The sequence below is a fragment of the Lissotriton vulgaris genome, chromosome 3_1, assembly GCF_964263255.1.
Source record: "Lissotriton vulgaris chromosome 3_1, aLisVul1.2, whole genome shotgun sequence".
NCBI classification, from domain to species: domain Eukaryota; kingdom Metazoa; phylum Chordata; class Amphibia; order Caudata; family Salamandridae; genus Lissotriton; species Lissotriton vulgaris.
Window position 1 is genome coordinate 669,790,946 of NC_141689.1, and position 26,035 is coordinate 669,816,980.

At 47.5% G+C, this 26,035-nt stretch overlaps 1 protein-coding gene across 5 annotated transcripts in view; it reads left to right on the forward strand.

The window, feature by feature from the left end:
• PAM (peptidylglycine alpha-amidating monooxygenase) overlaps positions 1-26,035 on the forward strand; it is a 1,271,905-nt gene that overhangs the window by 1,231,405 nt on the left and 14,465 nt on the right. For all 5 annotated transcript variants that reach the window (XM_086960973.1, XM_086960975.1, XM_086960971.1 and 2 more), the window contains one exon: positions 11,991-12,047. In XM_086960973.1, coding sequence (XP_086817099.1) covers positions 11,991-12,047 — 57 coding nt within the window. The remainder of the gene's footprint in view (positions 1-11,990; positions 12,048-26,035) is intronic.

Here is a 26,035-nt window from a genome sequence, read left to right on the forward strand (position 1 = left end):
TGGAGGGATCCCCTGCCCCCAAAGGTGGAAGATTGGGTTAAGGCAGCCAGCAGAATTGACCGTTTGGATCAGGCAGTGGGGAAGGAGATTAACCTCAATATCTGGCTGGACTTTTTAACATAGAGTAGAGCCTTGGGGCTCGTATTTCGCTTCTCGCTTTCTTCATCCGATGATTACACCATGGCACCAACAAAGGTGTGGATCTGGTAAGGTTTACAGACAGAAGCGAATGCAGAGGCCGTAGGGCGCATAGGTCAGAGGGGTGGCTATACAAAGTATAGCTCACTTTGCCACTGGATTCAAGCTAGACTGGCTGATGAAGGGTGTTACCAAGAAACTGGTTCCAAGGTGCTTGTTTCCTGTTCAGGGAAGACCTGGCTTGGCAGTTTGGGCTGGACTGTTCCCATGAGGTATAGGATAAAGACTGATTTGCATATAGCTGGGTCTGAACTGAGGTGGCGAGGTGAGCTAAATAATGATGATGGATTCAACCCAGATGTGATTGGGCGTGAGTGTCTGAAAAGTTTCAGCACTCCGTCCGTCATCTCCTTGTGTTTGCTTTGTTCGCCCTAAGTTGACAGGGTATGCCCAGACGTGGGTCCCTTGCTCACTTTGCAACAGGATTCAAGCTAGCCTGGCTGATGAAGGGTGTCACCCAGAAACTGGTCCCAGGATGCTTGTTTCCGGTTCAGGGAAGACCTGGCTTGGCAGTACGGGCTGGACTGTTCCCATGAGGCACAGGGTCAAGACTGAATTGCATATAGCTGGGTCTGAACTGAGGTGGCAAAGTGAGCTAAAGAATGATGATGGATTCAACCCAGATTTGTGACTGGGGGTGAGTGTCTGAAAAGGTTCAGCACTCCATCCATCATCTCCTTGTGTTTGCTTTGTTCGCCCTAAGTTGGCAGGGTATGCTTAGACCTGGGTCCCTTGCACACTTTGCCACTGAATTCAAGCTAGACTGGCTGATGAAGGGTGTTACCCAGAAACTGGTCCCATGATGATTGTTTCCGGTTCAGGGAAGACCTGGCTTGGCAGTTCGGGCTGACTGTTCCCATGAGGCACAGTGTCAAGACTGATTTGCATATAGCAGGGTCTCAACTGAGGTTGCGAAGTGAGCTAAAGAATGATGATGGATTCCACCCAGATCTGTGAATGAGGGTGAGTGTCTGAAAAGTTGCAACACTCCGTTCATCATTTCCTTGTGTTTGAATTATCTTCTAAGCCTTTGGTCTCTGCAGTAGTAGAACTATGGGCAGATATTTTCCGTTTTGGAGGACTTCAAACTAGAATTACAATGGTGGTTGGATCCCCAGAATTTATTGAAGGGTACTCCATTCAGGTTTCTGGTCCTCGCAGTCCTGACAATGGATGCAAGTGCATGGGGGTGGGGAGCGACTCTGCGAAATATCCACAGAAGTCAGATTTGGTCTCCATTGGACAAGGAACAATCTTCGGAGTGGACAGAGCTAATGGAAATTTGGGGGGCACTTCAAGTACTTTCCTCATACTTGATAGGGAATTCAATTGTGGTGAGAAAGGACACTCAAGTTGCCGAGAATTACATCCACAGACGGGAGTACAAGAGTAAAACCCCTCGCTTCCATAGCCCAACAGATTTGTTCTTGGGAGGAGCAGAATGTTCTCAATCTAACAGCCTTATATCTTTGAGTGACACAGAATGTTCTATCAGACAGACTCAACCGGAACCTCCCCTTCTCTCTGGATTAGCATCTAGCAGAGGAAATACTTTGGAAATAGTGGCAAAGTTCAGGAATCCATATTTAGACATTTTTGCCTCCCCCCAACAATGCCCTTTGTACCCCAAACTCTTTCTCCTCAGACGATGGATGCCATGTTAATCTGCTGGCTGAAAGGGATTCTTTATGCCTTTCTTCTATTTCCCCTCCTCCCAAACATGGTTTTTTAAATTATTTTTTTTAACTCCCCCCTAAATATTGGGTTCATTAACGAATATGGTGGGAACCTCCAAGTAAAAGGCGGAATAGACGAACTTTGAGTTACTATCTCCAGGAGCTCTGGAGAGTGGTCTGAAAGAGTTCTGGGAGGAACCCTACAGCTTGTAATCAGGTCAAATCTGGAATCTGGGATCAGCCAGTAGTCAATTCTAGTGTGAATGTTGTGATATGCGGAGTAGTAGGTGTAGCCTCCTTGCGCAGGATTACGCGATCGCCAAGCGTCCCCAAGCCCCAGACGCGTCATAACCCCCTGCAGTTCCACCGCTGCAGCGGCAGGTTTACGGAGTGGGCCAGAAGATCTATCTAGGGTAGGGTCCAGGGTGAGGTTCACATCTCCCCCCCCCACCACAGGTCATCTGGGTTGTAGCGCCGGAGTTTATTCGCTAACCCCTTGTAGAAGTCAGGGGAATCGAAATTAGGACCATATGTATTAACAATTACGAAAGTCATTCCCAGTCCGGTGCACCTAGATATTACAGAACAGCCGTCCGTGTACTCCTCTAGCGTTTGTTGTGTTAGTTTGGATTTAGGGTTCACCCATGTCATCACGCCTCTGGCGTGTGTAGTGTATCCGGCAGCTGCCACAACCCTCCAGACCCTTGTAGTGTAAGATCCTGCTGTCCACAATGAGGTGCGTCTCCTGAATCAAGGCCAGATCTATATTGTGTCGCTGTAAATAACTTAGCACCTTGCGTACCTTTCTGTGATCATTTAGGCCACGCACATTCCAGGTTAGCGCCCTTATTTTGTCAGCGTGCGTGTCACCTATATCAGTCGCCATTTCTTAAGGTGTGTCGCGCGATGTCTCTCGATGTTAAGGTCGCAAATGCCTTCTCTCAGTGGATTGCCTTTGTGCCTATTAAATACTATACTATGTATTGTGCTGTGTGTGCCAAGTTGCTTCGGGGCAAGTGTGTCAACCGTTGCGCCGCCAAATTCCGCCCAAATACCCCCCCATTCAGAAGATCCCCCCCCCTCCCACAGCAGACCATCCCCAACTTGGCCTAGCCTGAGTATGCCCCCCCCTCCAAAACTACCCATTTGACCCATACAGATCCCAAAAGGAATCAGTTGTGCTGAAAGCGCTGGGGCAGAGGTCGCCTGACTTTGAACTAACCAGAATTTTCAATTTCAACAGTTCTCAGAACCCCGCTCCTCGCCTTATCACCCAGTATGTGTCTCTTAATGACAACCCATGTCCATATGTCTGCATATGCCAGCTAGTGTTCTCTGCCGGGACTGATCCTTTTACCTCCCATTACCCAGCAAATTCCAAATCCACCAAGTTAGCGCGGGTGAATGCAACAAGCCCCAAAGCCAGCCAAAGTCAAGGGTCGGTAACCATAAAGTACTAATAGACCATGGAACAGTCTCACCATATCTGGAAGTCTCAGGACTCACTCAGGGGACCCATGGTCGTCTCCATTTCCACCATCTGCAGGACCTGGGAGTCAAATGCCCAGTCCTCAGCTCCCACTTTGTCACCTCAGGGCGACTCTGGTTGTCTCCGCTTGGGTGATGCCAGGGCCGATGCGCGGTTACTCTTGCTCATCCAAGCCACCAGTGGGCTCCTGTTCCTCCGGCTGTTTCCTAGGGCTGTTCCGCTGTTCCTTGGTCCACGTCTTGAGTGCTTTTTGGAGGTCTTTCGGGTCGGTAAAGAAGTGGGAGTGACCTCGTCGGTTTATTCTTAGCTTTGCTGGGTATAGCATGGCGTAGTCTAAGCCGAGGTCCCGAAGTTGTTGTTTGTATGGTGCGAAGTGTCGCCGTTACTCCTGCACCTTTGCGGTGAAGTCCGGATGTAGGGAGATATTTGCGCACTCGAACTGCAGTTTCCCATTCTCCCTAGCGACTCGTAGTGCTGTGTCCCTGTCTCTATAGTTTAGGAGTTTGTCAATTATAGGCCTCGGGGGGGGGGGGTGGGGGCCCGGGCGCGGCCTAGGTCCCAGCGTGTGATGAGCTCTCTCCACGATGAACATGGGCGAGAAGACACTATCCCCCAGTAAGGTGGTAAGGAGCTTTTCCACGAATATCTCCATTTTGCCCGTTTGAGTTGTTTCTGAGATGCCTGTGATACGTATGTTGGATCTCCTGGAGCGGGCTTCCAAATCCTCCGATTTGTCTTGGATCACCTGCAGAATTTTGGCCATGTGCTTGCGGTCCTTATCTAATTCCATTTGCCCCTCCTCAACTTCAGTCAGGCGTCTTTCTGACATATCTAATCGCTCCTCATGTTTGTCAACTCTTTCGGACATCCTGTCCATACGGTATGTGAGAGCATCGATCTTGGTCTCTATCGACGCCATGCTGTCTTGCAAGCCCTTCTCCATGGTGACCAGCAACTCCTTAATGTCAGTATATATCGAGTTGTCCTGGGTCCTGGTTTGCTGCCCATTGTCTGGCTCTTGCGCTTCCGGGGCCTTCGTGCGACGCTGTTCGAAAGGCAGTTTTGATTGCGTTTTAACCCCTTTCCCCATCGTGCTGCGATGACTCTCCGTAGGTCCGCTCCGAGTATGACGGCCCGGGGGGGGGGGGGGATGGCGTCGGCGGTTGCAGCGTTGCTGCCGCTAGTGGGTCCCCCTGACGCCTCAGATGGCTCTTCGAGGCGGTTGCCACTCTTCTCCCGCAGGCGAGGCCAGAGCGACCCGTCAAGGATGGGGGGGAGGCCTCAGGATGGTTCAAGGCGGCGAGTGGCGTGGCCACAGCTGAAGGTCGCGTAGGGTCCAAAATGTTCTCACCTTGATATGTCGTCCACCACGTCAGTCTCCGAAGGTCAATGCCGCATATTTCCTGGGTTATTCCCAGTTTGCGGCGAGGAGAGATGGTGGAGCCAGCCCTCGTGCCGCACCGCCACGTGTCCAGCAGAACCCGGACCCCTCTATTCTCTGCCGCCGCCGCCACTGCCGCAAAATGGCGCCCCGGGCTCCACTGCTCTAGCCGCCAGGGAGAGAGCCCAATGCGTTTATAACATGACCCCGCTGTCTGCAGTAGAGTGTTCCAGCCGGCAGCGTCCAGGTTCCCGAGTAAAGGGCGGGAAGGCCTCGGCCAGCCACAGTGCCCGGCAACGTCGTTAGGGTGCACAGATCGTTAGCAAGGACCACTTCGATTCCTGGTCACTCAGCTGGTACACCGTTGCCCCCTAGGTCGTTATGCCTGCACCCAGTCCGTGCGCATATGGCAGCTCCTTGCACCTCCAGCTTCCCGCACCGTTGTTCAATGCGCGCACATCGGGGGTGCTGCCGGTTCTCAGCTGCGTGTCGGGACGTCTAGGCCAAAGCAGAGTTCTCCTTAAACCCCGACGCTCGCAGTGGTCCACGCACTCACCGCCGTCCCTGGCCGCCACTCCGCTTGCAGATTTCAGACCGGTCGTCCGGTCCGCAGTAGCTACCGGTCTCGTGCTGGAGCGTACGCCGCACGTCGGGCGACGTAATCCGGGGGCAGCACTATGCGAGGTCCAGGTTCCGCGGCCCCTCGCTCCAGAAGTGTCTGGTCTTGTGTTCCGCAACTCCGGTCGGCGGAATTCGCCCGTTTCAAGCACCGAGTGTGCCAACCGTGCTTAGGAGTAGTGGGCTGTCATCGGCAGTGGGTGGGCGCCGTTATTTTCAGGATTTTTGCCGGATTTGTCGGGTGAATTGGCGGAGCTCGGCGCTCAAGCATCTACCATCGACGCCAGCAAGCTCCCCCCCCCCCCCTCCCAAACATGCTTCAGAAGATTCAGGAGGAGAGGGTTGTAGTTATTCTGGTGGTCCCATTTTGGCCTCGTCTGCCGTGGTTTCTATTTCTGAAACAAATGTCAGCTGCACAGGCTTTTCATCTTCCTGTTTCTCCTTCTTCTCGCAAAGAAGTGCATCTTTCGATAAATTAGCTGATGGATCTTAATCTGACAACCGTAGTTCTTGAGAGGCGATCTCTCTAACTTTTAGGTTGTTCGGCAGAGGTGGTGCCTGAGATACTAGCCTCCAGAAAACCTTCTACTCTTGCCTCTTATGCTAAGCACTGGAGAACCTTTGAACAGTGGTGTGGTCTTAAGAGTCTGAGAGCTGCAGATTGTGATATGTTTCAGATTCTGGAATTTTTGAGAGACGGTTTTCTGAAAGGGCTGGTGCCTATAACACTTTCAGCGCAATAGGCTGCAATAAAGGGTTGTATGGTATACAATTAAAGTTTAAACTTTATAGTCCCATTAGTGTCTAGATTGCTAAAGTGCTTCAGAAAAAGGAAAACTGTTGTTCCTGTGCCTTGTGTAACCTGAGTGTATTTCCGTGTTTTTGGAAAGCTTACAAAAGCTTCCTTTTGAGCCTTTGGAAACAGCTCCTTTATTTTGGTTATCGGCAAAAGTGTCTTTCCTCTTAGCAATAACATCAGCTAAAAGGTTAGAGCAGCTGAGGGCATTGCTTATCTTATTTCTCTATCTCAGATTTTTCGCAGACAGGACGATTATGAAACCAGAAGCTAAATCTAGACCGACAGTTAAACCCAGTTTTCATTAAGACCATTTATTTTCTAATGTTGAAGGCAGTGGAATTCCATCTACCTTAGATGTTAACAGAGCAGTAACAATTTATTTAGATAGAACTAAGGACATTGGAATCTTTAGCCCTCTTTAATTTCCTATGGCTTAGCCAAGAAAAGTAAAAATTTGTCAACTCCTACTCTCAGTCTTTCTGTCAGACAGGCATTCTCACAAGCCTATGTTTCTGTGGGTCATTCTACCCGCGGCAAGTCCAGGGTCGTTCCACTACAGCGGTTTCCACCTCTTGGGCAGAAACAGCAGGGGTTTCTTTACCAGAAATATGTTTTGCTGCAACCTGATCTATGCCAAATACTTTTGTTTCTCATTATTGTTTACATCTCCTGCATTATTGTAATATAAAGTCTGCATCAGGAATAATGAAAAAAGCAATGAAGTAATTGTTTTGATTTTGTTCATGGTGTCTATGAAATTCATTAAATTAATAAGGCATTTAACAATCTGTGTTGGTGCAGCAAGTTCATGCTTGTGTAAATCCTCAAGTGTTCAGGACTGGGACTGTTAGCAAGGACGAAGGGTGTAATAATTACATTACTTACCAGTAATCTTCATTACCCTGAATCCTAGTGTCCCCCATCCCAGCCCTAACACCTGCCCTCCACTGACTCGTCCCCCCATTAAGGGATGTCACCAATATAAATTACCTTTCACTGCAGGACGCCTTGATGGGAAGGGGAGGTTCTTGAGGGTTGATTTCATTAGTATAGTAGAAAGACTGTTGGGTGTCTTTCTTCTTTTTTTGAAAGCTTAAAGGAAGTGGCTGCCTGGGGGTGGGACTCCTCAGGACTGGGACGGGGAGCACTAGCGGCCCGATGTAGGTAGGCCGTTTCCGATCGGTAACGGCCGAAAATACCGATTTTGGGCCCTTACCGATCGGTATACTGCCATCGAGATGTAGGGCAAAGAAAAACGTCCAAATCGGTACAAAAACCGAATCGGAATGACTCCCGAATCGAAAATAATCCGATACGTACATACCGAAAATCGGAAATGTAACGATTCGGTAACACACCGAATCGGATGAAAATACCGATTCGGTCCATGTACCGAATCGGTAGTGACACCGATTCAGAAAATATCCGAATCGGTCCATGTACCGAATCGGTAGTGACACCGATTCGGAAAATATCCGAATCGGGCCATGTACCGAATCGGTAGTGACACCGATTCGGAAAATATCCGATTCGGTCCATGTACCGATTCGGTAGTGACACCGAATCGGACATAAGCCGAATCGGATAACCTACCGAATCGGTAGAATCACCGATCGGGAAAGTCCCCGATTCGGACAGATGGGGAGATGTAGGGAAGCACAGAATCACCGATTTCGGCTCAAATTCGGTATTATTCACTCGGTATTTACCATGGATTACAATCAGGTGGTAACCAACTCCAACCCATAAAAACACACCCAAAATGCATTGCAACTTGCAGGATGGCAGCTTTTTATGTCATTGCGAGGCGGCTACGGCTACAGCAGGAAGGACAGAGGGAATGGCAAAGAGAGGAACAGGTCTACAGACAGAGGATCACCCTGTTCATGCTCACAGAGGCAGAGATCCTACAGAGGTACAGGCTGGACTCAGACACCATTCTGGAGCTCATCAGGGACCTCAAACCACTGTTGGACCACCCCACCCCAAGGGCACACGCCATCCCAGCACACGTCCAGGTGCTATGCAGCTTACACCTGCTTGCGTCTGGCAGCTATCAAAGTGGAGTTGCGGCAGTAGGAGGGGTGACCCAGAGCAGCCTGTCAAGGTTCTTCCACACATTCCTTGACGCCATGATACACAGGATGGACCAATACATCTCTTTCCCTGCAACCCACGCAGAACTGCTACAAACTAAAGCTGACTTCTACCAGATGGCACAATTTCCCCAAATCATTGGCTGCATAGATGGCACGCACATTCCGATTTGCCCCCCAGCTGACACAGAATACATATACCGCAATCGGAAGTCTACGCACACCATCAACGTGCAGGTGATCTGCAATGCGAAGTGCACCATCACAGACCTGGTAGCAAAATTTCCAGGGAGTACCCACGACTCCTACATTTTTCAACAGAGCGGCATTTATGCACGGCTGATGGCTGGCGAATTTGGTGAAGGATACCTCCTAGGTGAGACACATCATCAGACCCCCATAACACAAAGTAGCTAGGTGTAATACATGTATGCATGTGTGCATGTGAGTAATGTTACCCCTCTTCCTCCGCTCTTTCATACTCACCCCCTACCTCAACCCCTCCACACCCAGCCAAAGGAGGTATAACCGGGCCCACAAAAGCACAAGGAATGTAGTTGAACGGACCTTTGGCATCTGGAAAAGTAGATTCAGATGCATGCACAAGTATACCCCCATCACCTGCTGCAAGATCATAGCTGTCTGTGCAATGTTGCACAACCTTGCGGTGAAGAAGGGCACTGAGGTGGAGTTGTCTGACTACGAGGACCATGACGACGACGATGCTCTGCCACTAACACAGCCTGCTGGGGTGTCTACACCAAGTGATGGCAGATACAGACGTGAGGAGATTACAGAAAACTATTTCTGAGTGAGTACAGATGCACAGACAGGTAAATGGTTGTGGGGAAAAGCAAATTTTAATAATGTTGCAACACCGTTACTGCACTGATGTGCAACAAAATAAAATGTAAAAGTAAAGAAAAATATTGTCTAAGGTCCGGGTTGCCTCACCCGCCCTGGCAAGCCTACTTCTTGGAGCGCTTGGCAGCCCCACTGGGGTGTGCCTCACCCCCTTCCGCATGTCCTGCGGCTTCTGCGGAGCGCCTGGTGCTCCTGCGCGGCTCTGACGCAGCGCTGGCCGGGCTGCTGCGGCTGCTGCTGTCCCCAGCATCCCCCAGGTCCAGGGCTGGATTGGCGGCAGTGTTGGAGATTATCCTTGCCTCCATGACTATTGTGATGCGGACCATTCCCCTGGTGACCTCGGCGGTGTTTTGAGTCAAACTTGCCTCCATATTGGCACCACGCTGACACAGTTGCGCGGTTGCAGCAGCAAGGCGGCTAATGGATCGGTTTTGCACGCGGGCATCCCGCCTGCGCGAGTGCTCGTGCTCCTCAAGTCTTCCGCATAACTGTGTTATGGCTGTGGTCAGCCTGCCAAGACCTGCAGCAACCTCCTTGTTTGTGTCTACAAATGCCTTGAACCCTTTCACCATCTCGCCCATCTGCAGGTTGTGCTGGCGGAGCTGGCGCTGGCAGGCCATGATGGACTTTGCCTGCTGGCGTTGGATTTTTACCATGCTGCCTTCAAGGCCCTGGAAGACACTGCCCTCCGGTGCCGGCGCTGCAGTGCTGGAAATGGCACGCCTCCGGGTACTGTTGCTGCCGCCCTGCTGTGTGGGCTGGGGTGCCACTGGTGTGGGTGTGGTGGTGGCCGGAGCCTGACCCGCTGCTCCCTGGATAGGGTTGACTGGAGCCACAGCCATACTCGTGGCAGGAGGTGTTGTAGGTGCAGGGTGGGCCCTTGTCGGAGAGTTCTCAGGGGAGAACAGCAAGGGGGGTGTGCCTGACATTTGTGGGGAGTGAAGGAATGCATAGTCGATTACCAGGTCTCCCTCATGTCCCTGGCCAATGGTGTTATCCTCCTCCTCCTCCTCGGCAGCCTGACTCGTGCTAGGCCCTGCCACCGCACTGGTAGTTGGTGCTGGTGCTGGTGCCTCTGTGGCTTGTGGTCCTCCGCCTGATGGTGCCCCTAGGTATAAAGAAGCATTTGTAAATTGTTTGCCGATGTATTACAGTCACTACAATTAAAGCATTGCACATGTCCTTGCATCTCCTTTGAATGTGTTCCACTCTTTTCTATCTTGTGGTTCTGCACTGCCATATTTTGCTAACTTATGCTGACTACATATACCATGATGCTTTTCTCTTGTTTGTTGGTTACAGTACTGGGCTGGGGTTTGGCTGTGCATTGTGTCTTAAAGGGGAGGTGTCTGGTAGGGTGTGTCATGATGCGCATGCTTCTTACCTGTAGCTGTAGCTCTGGCTGAGCTATCCAGGGTCCCGATTCCTGTCACACACTCCCTCTCGATGGTGCTGGACACCAGTTCCTCCAGCTCAGTGAGGGGTGGCGCCGGGTTCCTGCCTCCACCTGTCAGTCCAGCTTGCCTCTGGATCTCAGCCATCTTTCGTTTGGGCAGGCTGCGGATGTCGTAGAAGCGTTTTTTAAGGTCATCAAGGGACCTGGGGGTGACATCTACTGCGTTGACCTTTTCAGCTATCTCACTCCAGAGCCTCCTCTTCATGCTGTCCGGCACAGTGAGGGACAGTCTCCCAAAGAGCTGCCTGTGCACCCTCACCACCTCCTCCACCAACACCTGCAGCTCCATGCTACTAAACTTTGGCTTCCTCTTCTGGCCAGCCTTCTGGCTCTCACTGGTGCTTGCCATCTTGCTATCCACAGTTCTCTGGCTCCTGCTCCCACTGCTGCTCACTGTGAGTGTTCAGCTCAGGCTGGCTCTCCAGAAAGTTCTTCTAATGAGCTGCACCTGCCTGGGTAGCCACTCCCTGCTTGGGTGGGGGAGGGTGGGTCCACCTCATTGGCTGTAGCGGATTTTACCGAATCGGATTTGTCCGAATCGGATTTGTCCGATTCGGATTTAACCGAATCGGATTTTACCGATTCGGATTTTCCCGATTCGGATCATTCAATGCATTCCTATGGGCATTTTGGCCATGGGGGTGTATTCCGACCTCCGAATCGGTAATTGCCGAATCGGTATTTGCCGATTCGGTAATTGCCGAATCGGTAGGTGCCGATTCGGCAATTTCCGATTCGGTGTTTGCCGATTCGGTACATTCCGATTCGGTCCGTGCCGATTCGGTACGTATCGAATCACAATACCGATGCCGACCGAATCGGTTTTTATTCGGTGTTTTTTTCCTACATCTCGTTTTCCGATTTCTGAATACCAATTCGGCCCGCCTCAGTATTTAAAAATCGGAAAATGCCATTTACCTACATTGGGCCCTAGGTCTCAGGATAATGAAGATTACAGGTAAGTAATGGAATTAATAGAAAGCATCTGTGTTCTCAGCATATATCCTTTGAATGTTTTCCTCCAGCGTGGATAATTATCTGCCCAAAGCTTTCCCGCCCAGCTGACCAAAGCCACAGTTCTGGAGAGTGATCCAGCTGCTGTAGAACAGCCGATATATTTCTATGCATTACCTATACTTGAGATAGTTTTACATAACAGTTTATGGGAGATGTTAAATAATGAGGGCCTGAAATGGAGTTAGTGAGCCCTACAGTAAGCAGCAATAAGGGAAAATGTGATCTAAAGACATATAATATTAACAACATCTATACTATTGTCTATACTTTCGTCTTGTGATGAAAGACATTTAAAATCAAGCTATTTTCTCCGCAAATAGTTAAGAATTTGGTAGTGCATTTATGAAATGATGGGGATGGCGAAAAATGGCATCTAAATGGTATTCTTTTTTCTAGGCGATTCAGAGCACAAACTTGAGTCCAGTTCTGGTGGACTTTTAGGAAGACTTAGAGGTATGTTGATTACTACATTATTAAAAACATCCCATTGCTCCTGTTTTAAGATGATTTAAAATATATTATAGTGCTTCAGTATTTTGTAAATTAAATGCAGATTACTTATATATACGGCCCAGGCTTGAAACTAGTAATTTATTTTCTCTAGTGAACACACCAAACCGAATTATGTCTAAGAATGTATGTTTTTAAGGTAAAAATGTACTGCTCCTCAAAGGTATCATATTGAGACTAACAATGTAAGTTTAACTTTAAGACTAAAGAACTTATGGTGGATGGAAAGGTTTCCAGCCATTAATTTAATTGCTAGACGGTTCTTTAGGAAACAGGATTTGGTCCTTCTGTCTATCAAGAGGTTTGTGTTTTGATGCATGGGTTTTGACAGGAAGGATCCTTGAAAAGGGTAGCCTTCAATTCATTGAAGAGCCCTAGAATGGATACTGCCCAAGTTCTGTTGGTTGGTCAAGTTACTCCAGGTACAGGATCCCAGTATTCTGACGGCTTATTGCTCCATCTTTGCCACGGAATGGCAGATTGACTAGAAGGTGCTTGATCTCAGTTTCTAAGATGGCATGTAATTAGGAGGCTAGCTCATGCTTGGGAAATGGGTCAGTGTCCACCTAGGCGTTGTGTATGGTTCTGAGAATGCTGAACCTCTATTAAATGTCGGAGCAGATAATCTCAGCTGATAATGCATAGCGGATAACAAATAGTAACTGCATTCAGAGGTGGTGCAGGACATCTTCCACTGATATGGCTTACACGTGCCAACACTTTTGCATGTTGGAGTTCGCAACAAACAAAGCTCTCGCACAGAAATGCTTGGGACTCATGCATGTTTTCCCACTGCTAACTCTGTGGTACTCAGAACTTCTGAGTATGAGTTTCCGTCCTGCAATCAGGCTGCCTCTTCAGGAGTATTTTCTGATGCAGCAGCGGAGCAGGGTCCTGTGCAATGTACACTTCCACATGTGGAAATTGCTCTGCAGCAGTTGAACGAATCGTGTCGACCTCCTTAAATAGTGGATGTCATCCTGGTGGGTAGGCATCCTACCAAGTTCATTTATGCAAGGTGCTGGGACACGTTTGTGTTTTGGGGTAGTATCCATAATACGGACCCAATACAAGCCAAACTGTTAGATGTGTTACTCTTTGGTCAGTCTTTGGCCCAGTAGGATTTGCAGTGGGCACTATGAAAGGTTTCTTGTCAGCCCTTTCGCCCTTTTTGCATTTACTGGGCCAACAGTAATTGTTCAAATCACCTGTGTTTTCTTAAAGGCTTGGCCCATATGTTTCCCCAAGCCTTTTGTGATGCCACAGTGGAACCTTACCCTGGGCCCTTACTTTTCTGTTGCCTACCCCTTTAAAATGCTTCACCGCCATCTCCTACACCTACATAACATAACACGTGTATTTGTAAAGCGCACGTTCACCCGGAGGCATCTTGGTGCTGAATAACAGATGTTTATTGTTACCCAACTCAATGGTGCTCATTTTATCGACCTCAGATGGATGAAAGGCTGAGTGGACCTACCGGGATTTGAATCTGTGACCATGAGGTCTAACAAAGGCCCCTGCAGTGGACGCATTAGTCCACTGAGCCACTGACCCTGAAGACTTTTTTCCTCTTTGCAATAACATCATCTCTTTGGGTGAGTGAGATTCAAGTTTTCCTTTACGCCTTACACAATCTTCTTTACAGACAAGCTGGTGCTGAGGACCAGAGTGAGTTTTCTCCCTAAGGTTGTGATTTCTTTTCAGGTTAGCCAATCTATCACTTTTCTGATGTTCTTTGCCTACCTCACCCCTCAAAAGAGGAGGGAAGACTCTATCAGCTAGACCTCAAAATGGTGCTCAGTTTTTATATCGATCATACCAAAGACCATTGTCTTGTTGATCAGCTCTTTGTGGGATTCTCTGGAGCAAAGAAAGGCCTAGTAGAGCAGAAGAGGACTTTGTCCAGATGGATTGTCCTCTGTATTAAAATCTGGTATGCGATGGCAAAGAAAGAGCCTCTGGAAAGTACATTCTAGTGGGGCCAAGGCTCCTACCACCACATTAGCACTCAGAGTGCTAACTTGGATATTTGTAAGGCTGCTGAGTGGGCATCAGTGCACACATTCACAAAGCACTACTGCCTGATAGCGAGGTCCGACAGGAAGGGAATTTTGGCCGTTCGATCCAGCAGGACTATTCGTTCTGAGTCACTCCAAACCAGACCCTGGGGAGGTACTGCCTTGTTATGTATTCTTGAGGTGAGGAAACTGCAAGTAGAGGTATCCATCAGAAGAACAAGTTACTTACCTTCGGTAACCCTCTTTGTGATAGATACTCAATGTAACAGTAGATTCCTCACCATCCTCTCACTCGGAGAGCAGTGAGGCATCTGTAGTTAGATACAATACCCACTAGAAAGAGCATTAACAAAGGCAGGCATCTTGTTCTTCTAATGGTCACTTATAACCGAAGATTCCACACTTTAGAACTGATACCAAAGCAGTATCTCTCCGAGAAGAAGGGTTTGTGGAGTGGCCTCAGACCAAAAGGTTATGCAGAACTGAGCAGGTGAAATGTCCTTCCAGATGAACTTGGCTGCATGGCAGTAGTGCTTTGTGAACATATCCACCAATGCCCTCATCACAGCCAGGCAGATTTCCAGGAAAGGCACCCTTTCAGCACCACAGTGGTAGTGGTTCTTAGCCAGTGCATAGCAGATCTTAATGCAAAATACTAGCCACCTTGAGTAGGTCCTCTTTTGCATCTTTCCCTTCCTTTGCTCCAGAGAACCCTACAAAAAGTCAATTGTTTACTTGTATGTCCTTGCTACAATCAATATAATAATTCAAGGCCCTTTTGGGGTTCAACTTATGGAACTTCTCCTCCTCTTTTTAAGGAGTGAGGGGGAGCAAATAATACTGCTGGAGTGATTAATTGCCCAATATGGAAAAAAGTCACAACTTTTGCTTAAAGGCGGTTTGAGTGTTCCACACCATTTTGTCTGGAAAAATCATGGTGTAGGGCAGTTGCACTGAAAGTGACTGTAGTTCACTCATGCGATTAGCTGATTTAACCACAATAAGTAAGACAGTCCTCAAGGTCAGGAGATGCAGCGAGCAACTATTAATAGATTCAAGAGGCATACACATGAGGAATGTTAACAAAGCGAAGGTCCCACTGTGGTATCACTAATGGCTTAGAAGGAAACATATGTCAAACCTTTATTGCAACTCATGATAACAGGTGATTTAGATACAAATGGTTGGCCTGGCAAATGTGGAAAGGCTAAAAAGTCCACAAGTAACGTTTTACAGTGCCCTTAGCAAGTCCTTGCTTTGACTAAAGACAAAGCATAAAGGCATCCACCAGCTTAGCCTATAAGTGGTCAGTATCCCGGGTACCACGCCAGGTTACGAATTTCTTCTAGTGCTTAGCAAAAACGGACTTCGTGGAGCGGTGCCTGGCAGTGATGGTGGCAGATTGAAAGCAGTTAATTGCCGGTGCTCAGTCTCCAAACATGAAGGTGCAAGTTGTGTAGATTTGGGTGGAGCACCCTGCCATGCTGCTGTGACAGGTTCTCCCAAAGTGTAAGCCTGATCGAAGGACAGATGCCCATGCTCATAAGCTGCAGGTACTATACACAGGTGGCCCAATCCAGAGCAACTAAGATGACTTAGGCCCAGTTGTTCTTTATATTTTTCATAACTCGAAGAAGGAGAAATAGTGGCGGGAAAGCATACAGGTGTCCTTTATCCCATTCCAGTCAGAATGTGTGTGTACTGTACTTGTAGAAACTCTGAAGTGCAAAATTGTTGACAATGCATACTCTTGAAGATGGTGATAAGATCGAGTCAGGCATGGAGATGGAAGACTCTATGCGACTCAAGATACAGATGCCACTTGTAATCAGCTAGACAACGTATGATCAGTTTGTTCGCACTGGCATTTGGGACCTCACCAGGTGGTTAGTGATCCCCCACTAGGAAGATTTCTTAGTGCTCTAGCCGCCTCCAGAGAAGCAAAGACTCTTGGCCCAGGATCTCACACCATCCTGTTTGTTGCAGTACCACATAGCAATTGTGCTGTCTGTAAGAACCTGCACCAGTTTCCCTTAGTGGACGGCAAGAAGGCCTCCAGGGCCTGATGAAGACCCGGATCTCCGACAGGTTCATATGGGTCATATGGGTCAGCACTTTACTTTACTTTACTTTACTGTAGACCATAGACCCCTGATCTCCCCTCCCCCCAGATGAACCCGCAACCCAACAGCGGTGCCTCCATCGCCAACATGCTGTGGGTTGAGATGGAAGAGTGGCCAGCCTCAGGACAGATTGTGTCTGGTCAGTTACCACTACAGTCATGAGTCATCTCCGACGAGACCTTTATGGTGTAGGAAAGGTGGTCTTGATTCTGCCTAGCGGCAAAGCATGGCACCTGCCACTGAGGAGCATCATAATACCTGTGTTTCTGTATGCCTTGTGTTTACTTGTAGCCACCAATTCCAGGTAGTCCTTTTAGTTCAACCTGTCTCTTCCCATGTCTGAACGATGCCATCCATCTTGTGCATAATAGTCTTTCATTTGCATGTTCTTTACATGCTTCAGATAACGTTTGCATGGTAAGAGCATGTAAAGCAAGAGCATGCATGAGAATTTAATGGCAGTTTCAGACCTTGTTTCCTATTAGACCAAGCGTGGTATTATTTCAAAACTCTCTATCTCGCATAAACACAGCATTGTACTAATAGTCATTGATGTCTGTTTCATGGAGTATACTACAGGGCACTTACCATGGTGGTTAAGTCATCCCTGTCCCCAAAATGGATCACTGATATGCTGGACTACAAAGATTAGGCACGATTGCTGAATGTTCTGTCATTAAGACAGTCTGGTGTGGATTCTCTTGCACATTTGTCTAAATATATTGTGCTTTCCTCCAAATATCATATTAAATAAATTTGACATATGAGATGCACTATCAACCCATGACAAAATTGTTGTTATACTATAAATACTCACATATGAAAATGCAACCAACAATATGCATTGTTAAATATTTGTAAATGAAAATAATGTGTCAATAAATGTAGGCTGTCAGGGGTCTGGCTTAAAAGCAGACCTAAGGCAAGATGTTCGACATCCTCGGATTGATAATGCATCAATCCTAGTGTGTATTCATCCTAAAAACTGCATCTATATGAATAGGCTTTAAAGCACATTGATAAATAATTGAGCAAGGCTACTGCTTTATGCTTAATTTAACTACGCAGATTGGTGCCGATGAACAATTTACTTAGATTCGATAACTCTCTGTTCAGATATTCTAAACATAGATTAATCACCTGTAGAATGTCCCTCAGGTGCCAGATTGGATCCAGAGGTGTTCACAGCAGTGCTCCCATGCACCAATGACAGTTCATTGCTTGACTCTTTCTGCACCCCAGATGAGGATCAAAAAACAATTGGAGGTTACCACTGTGCAGATCTCTAATTTGGAGCCTTTTTAGATTGTTAAAAGAGGCCACTCCACGGAACGGAGAGGTGGAAGCGCAGTGATGAAACTGTGGTTAGATCGAGTATCCATCAGAAATAGCGTTACTAATGATAAGTAACTTGTTCTGCTGGTGTATCCTTCGAACTCATGGGTACTCACAAAAATTTTCCCAGGGACCAAAAGATTTGGTCTGTGGTGTGACCGAGGGCCACATTGATGCCAGCAGGGCGGCGGTTCAAGGAAGGCGAGCAAAGTAGGTGTACGGTAAGCAAAGCATGTACATGTAGTGACTGAATTTCACAAAGTGAAAGTGAAAACTGGTTTCCCCACTTGGCTACATTGTGTGATCCTAGCCAATTGTTTTATATCACTTTACCTCCTTTTTCTTCATACCACAAAAAGAGGACCTCAAAATACATGACTTAAGGATGTGCGCTGTATAAACCCTTCTCATGTGTAGAATTGTTTAAGCTATAATGATGTTCATGTATAAAAGCAACTCAGGTCGCCCAAAGAGAGCACACAACAACTGATTTGCTTCTTAGTTCACTATTGGCATAGTTGTCAGGGTGGTGGGAAAACATAAATGTTTCTATATTGATGTTTGAAAACTATCTTTTTTTAAAAAAATACTTCTCAATGCATTTATGTAATCTGATATTCTAAAGTGAAATGGTTTTGCTTGTTAATGAAATACAGTTTTTTGAAATTTCAAGAGACTTTTGCTTCAAGATATCTTTAAAAATGGAAGTGTTCCTGAAGTTAAGTGGTGCTGGACACCCTAGTTACTTCCTTTCTTGAACTTCAATTAATCTTTAAATGCATGCATTACTGTTTATTTAACATATTTCTAATATTAGTGCTGAGTATAGTAAACGGTACAAAAGAGGGTGGTGATGGACGGAGCATCTGAACCAATCAACCACTCACACCCAGTCAACAGATCTGAGTTTAATCCATCACCGTTCTTTAGCCCACTCTGCCGCCCCAGTTCAGACAAATCAATCTGACCCTGTGCCTCATGGGAACAGTCCAGCCCGAACTGCCAAGCCATGCCGTCCCTGGACCGGAAACAAGCTTCCTAGGACCGGTTTCTGGCATTCCAGCCATCTTCAGCCAGGCTTGCTTGAATCCAGTGGCAAAGTGAGCAAGGGACTCACGTCTGAGCATACCCTTCCAACTTATGGCGAACAAAGCGGTACAAAAGGGGGTGGTGATGGACGGAGCATCTGAACCAATCAAACACTCACACCCAGTCAACAGATCTGGGTTTAATCCATCACCGTTCTTTAGCCCACTCTGCCACCCCAGTTCAGACATGGCCATATGCAAATCAGCCTGACCCTGTGCCTCATGGGACCAGAGTATAGTAACAGCAGCCCAGTGCTACTGTTAACCAGAGGGCCGTATATAAAGGTCTGGAGTGCCACGTGCAGCCATCGAGCTATACTTTGAGAATCACTGTTATAACGGCAGATTCCTAACCTATAGAATAGATACCATATCCCTGTACCCCTCTGTTTGAGGTCCAGTTGATGGAATCTCGCCTCCTTTTTCGAGGGTTGAGGCAGAGCGAAGAAGGTTGCAAGGATGATGGATTGCCAAATGTGAAAAGGAGTCATAAATTCTGACAAAAAGATTACCCTGGTCCACAAAGTTACTTTGGAAAAAAGGTGGTGTAGGGTGGCTGCACCAAAAGACCCTGTAGCTCACTTATATGATGAGTTGAAGCACGTACGCGTATAAGGAGATTTTTTCTTCTCCATTGTTTGGTCCATTGCAGGCCCCAGTCCATGGGTCCTGTCTTATCCAGGCTGCCAAGGGTTCGAATGCAAGCCCAAATATCAAAGACAACAAGGGGCATACTTGCCGTGTACCATGCTGCAGTCGAAAGCCCCGGGACGTTCCCCCGTGTATCCTCACTTGTGCAAAGAATTTGGCATATAGAAGTCGTACCCATTTGTTAAAACTTGGACCAAAGCCCATTCTAGCCAGCACCTCAAACATATACCCCCATTCAACAGAGTTAAATGCCATTCATGCATCTAACGAGAATATTAGTGCCCGTTCCTGTAGTTGGGGAGCCCTGCTCAGCATGTAATGGAGAAGCCTCATGTTTAGAGTGGTGCTACAATTAGGCATGAAGCTTGATTGATCCAGGTGTATCAGACCCGAGATCACCTTGGTGGGGCGGGTGGCCAAGACTTTGGCCAGAACCCCGGCCTCAACAAAAAGACATATTGGCATATAATAGGCACAGTCGTCAGGCAGGATTCTCCTTCTTTGGGATTACCACCATGGTGTCCAGACGTTGGTCTATGGACAAATATCTTCAGTAGGTGTGGGGCTGAGCACTTTGTATAGTTTGATCAGTAACCCCTTGCGGCCAACCGCCTTTCCTGAGGACAATTCCCGCACCTGTCACCATTTCCTCATCTGTGATCTCCTCTTCAAGGAGCACCAGATCCGAGTTAAGTAAGATTGACATGGCCTGGCTACATTTGAGCAGCCATGACTGCAGATTTTGCTTAGTCTCCTCTGAAACCTATATGATGTCTATCAGGTTTCCTTGGTGCTGTGCCCACTGAGACTTCAGATCCCACTGCAGAGTGGAGGAACAAGAGTAATGAGGCCAAAGGGCCAAGAAGTCTCAGAGCTGCTGTCACTGAGATCCAAGACCAATGATGAAACACATTGTTACAGAGGAAAATTCCAGAACTGCATGATGTCAAAGACAGTTCCTATAAAAGGAAGAACTGCAATAATGTCAGGCGGTTCCCCGTCCTCAGCAGGGGGTCCACAGCTGACTGTTGCAAGCACACTTCGAACAGGAAGTTGTTGAGGTAGGGGAAAACTGGTATCACTAACCTCTGATGATGGGCACTGACCACTGCCATCCTTTCATGAACACCCAAGGGGCACTGTTAAGGCTGTAGGAGAGCACGGCAAACTGAAAATGATGTTGGGCAGCAGGTTGGGAACATGAAAGTATATGCTCTGCAAGCCCAAGGGTACCATTCAGTCACCCTGATACAGGGCAGACAAAACATAGCCAGTGGAATTTATCCCTCAACTGGAAGGTATTCAAAGGGTGAAGATCTAAAATAGGGCATAAGCCTAAATCCTTCTACGGCACAAGGAAATAGCTGCTGTAACAACCCATCAGTATTTCTGATGCCAGAACCCTCTCTATTGCCCCTTTGAACAACACGCCTCACCCCTCTTGCAGTAAGATGACTAGGTGGTCCCACCTGTCAGATGCGTGAGAAAATTTGGACTTTTGCCTCCCACAGGGTAGTTCTGCATCACTAAAGGTAAATTAAAACAGCTTCTAGGCTGATGACGGCGAACAGGCCTGGCGTTATGTATATGCCAAACCTCTGGAATAGCCTCTAAAGGACCGTAACTGATGAAGGAACTATAGGGCAGGGTTCAAAAAGCCCAAAGAGCATGATGTGGCTAGGCTTTTCTTGAAGTGGTCTCGGGTAGAATCAGTTGTTTTGTCAAAATGTTTCGATCCGTGAAAAGGGATGTCCATGAGAGAGGCCTGTACATCTTCAGAGAAGTCTGTGGATCTGCTCCATGCATTGTAACAGAGCACAATACCAGTGCTGACTGCTCGTCTCAAGCATTCATTAGTGTCCAGACAAGCACAAATCACATATTTAGATGTATCCTGACCATCTTCAATTATTTGTGCCAACGATGCCCTAAACGCTTTTGAGACTGCTGGCAAGATCTAGCTGACCATGCCCCAGTGGGTGCGTATATAATGGTCTGGTAGGCAACTGACATTGACCAACCTCAAGGCTATCCTGACCAAGGAAAACAAATGTTTCTCAATACCTCAATCCTTTTCATCTCCTTGTTGTGGGGTGGTGCGGAGAATTAATTAGTATTTGCCTTGTTGGTGAAAGCATGGACCACCAAACTCTCAAGAAAGGATGACGAGTAAGACAATCAGGGTTGTGTGATGCCTAGCCACCTGCCTGTTCACTAGTGGGCAAGAACAAGGTTAGACCAAATGCCTATAATGGTGTCAGTTGGACTTCATTGAACAGCACAAGGGGGCCAAAAGAAGTCCGCCCAGGCTAAAGGACTTCAGTAAGCACATTTGTTTTAACCTCAACAGAGGGACGTAGTAAATACAGGACCTCAACAGCAAGTCTGACTACCACAAAGCAGCTCAAGGAAGAAGAGGGGGGATCAGCCTTGTATTGGGAAGTATGAGGCCTACTGGCCTCTTGTAAATCCATGTACACACTGTCATCATAATGTTGTAAAGCGTTATCCCCATTATCTTCTTTGTAAGTGGAAGCAAACTCTGGTCAGAATCATAATTGGAAAGCTTGTCAAGCAACTGAGGACAGTTCCATAGTAGAGGGAGGGTTTTGTCTATATCAGATTATTGATGAACCAACTACACTGGAATGGATTCAGAGTGCGGCCACAATCAGGGTTGAGGCTGATTCGATTTGGGGTTGGACACTGGGGTGGGCATAGGATCCCCCTCTGGTGCCAGTGTGGTCTGGACTGGTATAGACGAGGAAGGGACCAGTGCAATTCTTGTAGCCGGAACAAGAGTCTGCACTAGCGCTGGTGTGGCACCTGAAGTGTGTTCCGGGGGATCAGACAGTGCAGCAGATGGATCTGCATGCGATCAGCCGAATGGAGACCCATAAGGATAATTGGGACCCAAAGTCGTGCCAGAGGGAACCCAGAAGAGTGCCAAAAATACGCTGCATGGCCTTCCTAAATCCCTCAACCTGCTGCGGCGTTGACAATGGCCTGGGGAACTCTCGGCATACTTGGATCAACTGTGGGATCGGCTCCTCATTTGGAAATCAGGAGTGAGAACGAGTGACACTTGGAAGCCCTGGTGACTTCTCCTAAGCTAGAAAGTGGCAAAATGGGATAGAAGCCTTCTTCACCTTATTGTGCTTCCATTTTGATTTGGACTTTTACTTACAGGATGACCATGACCGCCTAGTGGACCTGTCATGAAAACAGTAAGCATCGATATATAACAATGACTGACTTCAAATGTCAGAATTTTCAGAAAAGATGAATGAAAAACAACCCTTTTTACTTGAAGATTAGGCTCATCTTCTCATGCAGCACCTGTAGTTGATGTAAATGTACTTAATTTGGTGGTTGTTGCAACAGGTGCACTTGATAAAGATAATGCTTGTGCCACATCTGAGTCAGTACTTAGCAGGCACTTGATGTGTTTTTTATAGTGCTCTTTCCACCAGATTGCCATTAAGGGGATTTACAGAGAAAAATTAAGAAAAAAGAAATAAAGTGCGTAATAGCATAGTGATACACCTCGTGGTGTAGGGAGAGAAGATGAGAAATGTTAGGGCAGGAGAAAGAGGGTGTAGGAAGAAGGGGAGACATACTGTTGAATACCATAAACATTAAAGAAGCTTGCACACAATCCTAGATATGCAAGTTAATCATATTTAGAACACTCCCTGGGTCAAATGAGAGATTATGACTTCTTCCACGACAAAATATCTATAATGTACTGGAAATTTGCCCCTCAACCACACCCCACCTCACCTCAGGCCTTTACCACTAAGGTCACCCCTCTCACGCTGTGGGCCCTGATGACCAACGAAGATACAATGACTTTAATGTCATCCATCCACTCTGGGGTGGTGGGGGGCACAATTCCATGTCCCCACTGCTTCTTCAATCTATGGAGACCCATGATAAACAAGGCACTCATAACTGTCATCAAAACGTCCATAGCTACAGCCACTTTCCCGGACGCCTGGAAACATGCAGAAGTCACTCGTCTTCTCAAGAAACCATCTGTGGGCCAATGTCTTCCAAGCTGTGACTGTTTAATGTATGGGAGGTAAGGGATCTGGGGAGGGGGGAGAGAATTGGAGTGACCTTAGCCCTGATAATTGCAAAAAGTAATATAGAGCACAGTTGGGGTGTTAAGGTAATACTATCATTGGGAGATTGGAAAAAAAGACATGGATTGGTGCATGGTGACTGGAAAAACGATCTATTAGAACAGGGGCAGTCCTCAAAAGTGGGGGAGAGTCTGGAACAAATGAAACGGGTACAGAGGACTTACGTGCACTGCCCCTATGGCCCAATCAAGACAAGAGAGGATGGAAATTAATAAAGGGGGGGCACCCCTTTATTAATTTCCATCCTCCAACCTCTCTTATGCCGACGACACCCAACTCATTCTATCCCTCTCAGAAGGCACCAACATTAAAAGTAATTTCAAAATGTGCATGACCAACGTGGCCAACTGGATGGGAGATAACTACCTCAAACTCAATTCTGAGAAGTTGGTCAACAATAACTCACCCTGGGACTCCTCCTGGTGGCCTACACAAATAGGCACCACCCCTTCACCCTCTGACTATGCCAGAAACCTGGGCATCATCCCTGACACCAATCTCACCATGAGAGATCAAATCAACATGTCACCTCCACCTGCTTTCACATTCTTCCCATACTTAGAAAAAAATCGTCAAATGGCTCCATCCTGACACCAGGAAGGCGGTCCATCACCCAGGCCCTCATCTTAAACAGACTAGACTACGGAAATGCCCTCTACTGCAGCATCGCCGCACACCTGGTACACAAGCTGCAAATCATCCAAAACGCAGTTGCCAGAATAATCCTCAACTTTCCTCGCCACACACACATCACAGCTAGCCTCCAAAAACAACACTGTCTCTCCATTCAGAATTATGGTGTAAGTGGTCTCTACATCAGGAACTGGCAGCAGTGATGTGTAGGATGGTCTAAATAGCACTTTTTCAGGGATCCATTCTTGGATTAGTTTTCCCATTTTTTTGGGGAGCAACACTTCTGCAGCAGCTCTGTCTTCAGTGGCAGAGTTGGTGAAACTCTTTTTGCAAATTAGAATATTCTGCAAGAGATCGCCATGTGAGATGTACTCAGATGTATCAAACTGTGACTCTACTCTTTCAGAGGCCTCTAAGTCAGGAATGTACATGGGAGTCCCGACCAGTATTTTGCAAGGTGTGCAACTATTTTGTACATCCCTAAGTGCTTGTAGAGCCAGATATACATAATGGCACCACAACAATACTCTATACATAGACAGACTTATCTCAGAGGCAGTGTGGTAAGCATTTGTGAATATACACAGTAATACAGTGAAAACACTACAGACGGACACAACACAGGTTTTATAAAAATAAGTATTCTTTATATAGACTTAACACAAGACCACAAACGACAAAAATCCACAATACTACACTTAAGATTACTTAAAAGATGATAAAAAGTTACTTAGTTCAAGTTGATGAAAAATGCGACAAAGTTCTCAGCAAAGTACCTGATGCGTTATGCAAAGTAAACAAAAGGCTCGCAAAAGGGGAGATGCATCGGTTCCGTGATCCGGGGAAGATTATGCGTCGTGCCTCAATGCTTGTGCAGAGTAGGAAATGCGTTGTGATCCTTACCGGTGCGGAGGTGATGCGTAGATTCTCGGCCTGCGGATCCGTTGCGGTGCGCAAGATGACCCGTTGATGGGATGATCCGGTTGCGATGCGAGAAGAGGGCGCCCCTTGACGCGGGGATGCGATGGCGTGGTGATGACACCCTGGCAGCCTTGCGACGACTCTGTATTTTGGAGCCGCGACAGGCCCTGCGACACGCTTTTACGGTGATGCGATGGCGACTCTCACGATGGCGTCACGCTTCTCCGGTGACAGCAGGCAGCTTCAATGAACACACGCTTCCAGGGAGATGTGGCGAAGGTCGCTTCTCCGGCAATGCCACAATTTGAGCTGCGGTGGCGACACGCTTCTTCTCGATGCGTCGCGCTTCCAGTTCCCAGCGGCACGCAAGTGTCTGGAGTCAGAATTCCCAGCAAGGAAATTCAGTGGGGAGCTTGAGGTGAAGTCTTTTGTTCCTGAGACTTCAGCAGGAGGCAAGCACAGTTCAAGCCCTTGGATAATATTCTGAAGATAATTAAATTCCTTAAAAAGTTCCTTCTCCTTTCCTTGGCAATGAAGCAACCACTGCAGGCCAACCAAGTAAACAGCACACTGGCAGAGAGGCATTAAAATTCCTGCAGCTTCCTTGGTTCTTCTCCTTGGCAAAAGGTTTCTTGTTCCAGAAGTGATCTAATTTCTTGGGATCAGGGTCCCAATATTTATACCCCAAATTCCTTTGTTCTCTGACCAAACCAGCTCCTGAGCACTTTGTTTACATGACTCTCTTCTTCCTTTCACTGTGCCGCGCAGAGACATCAGCCGCCCCACAGGAGATGGAGCCAGCACAGGGAAGGAAGATACAGCTCTGGAACACTCTGTTGACATGATTCCTCCTCTCCTCTCACAGTGCAGGGCAGAGACATCAGCCAAGCCACAGGAGGTGGAGCCAGCATTGTGGAGGGACGGCCCAGCCCTATTCAGGTCCCAGGTGCAATTACTCCCTCCAATCTAGATGCAGATCTCTCTATTCACCACTGGGCTGCCCTAGCCTGT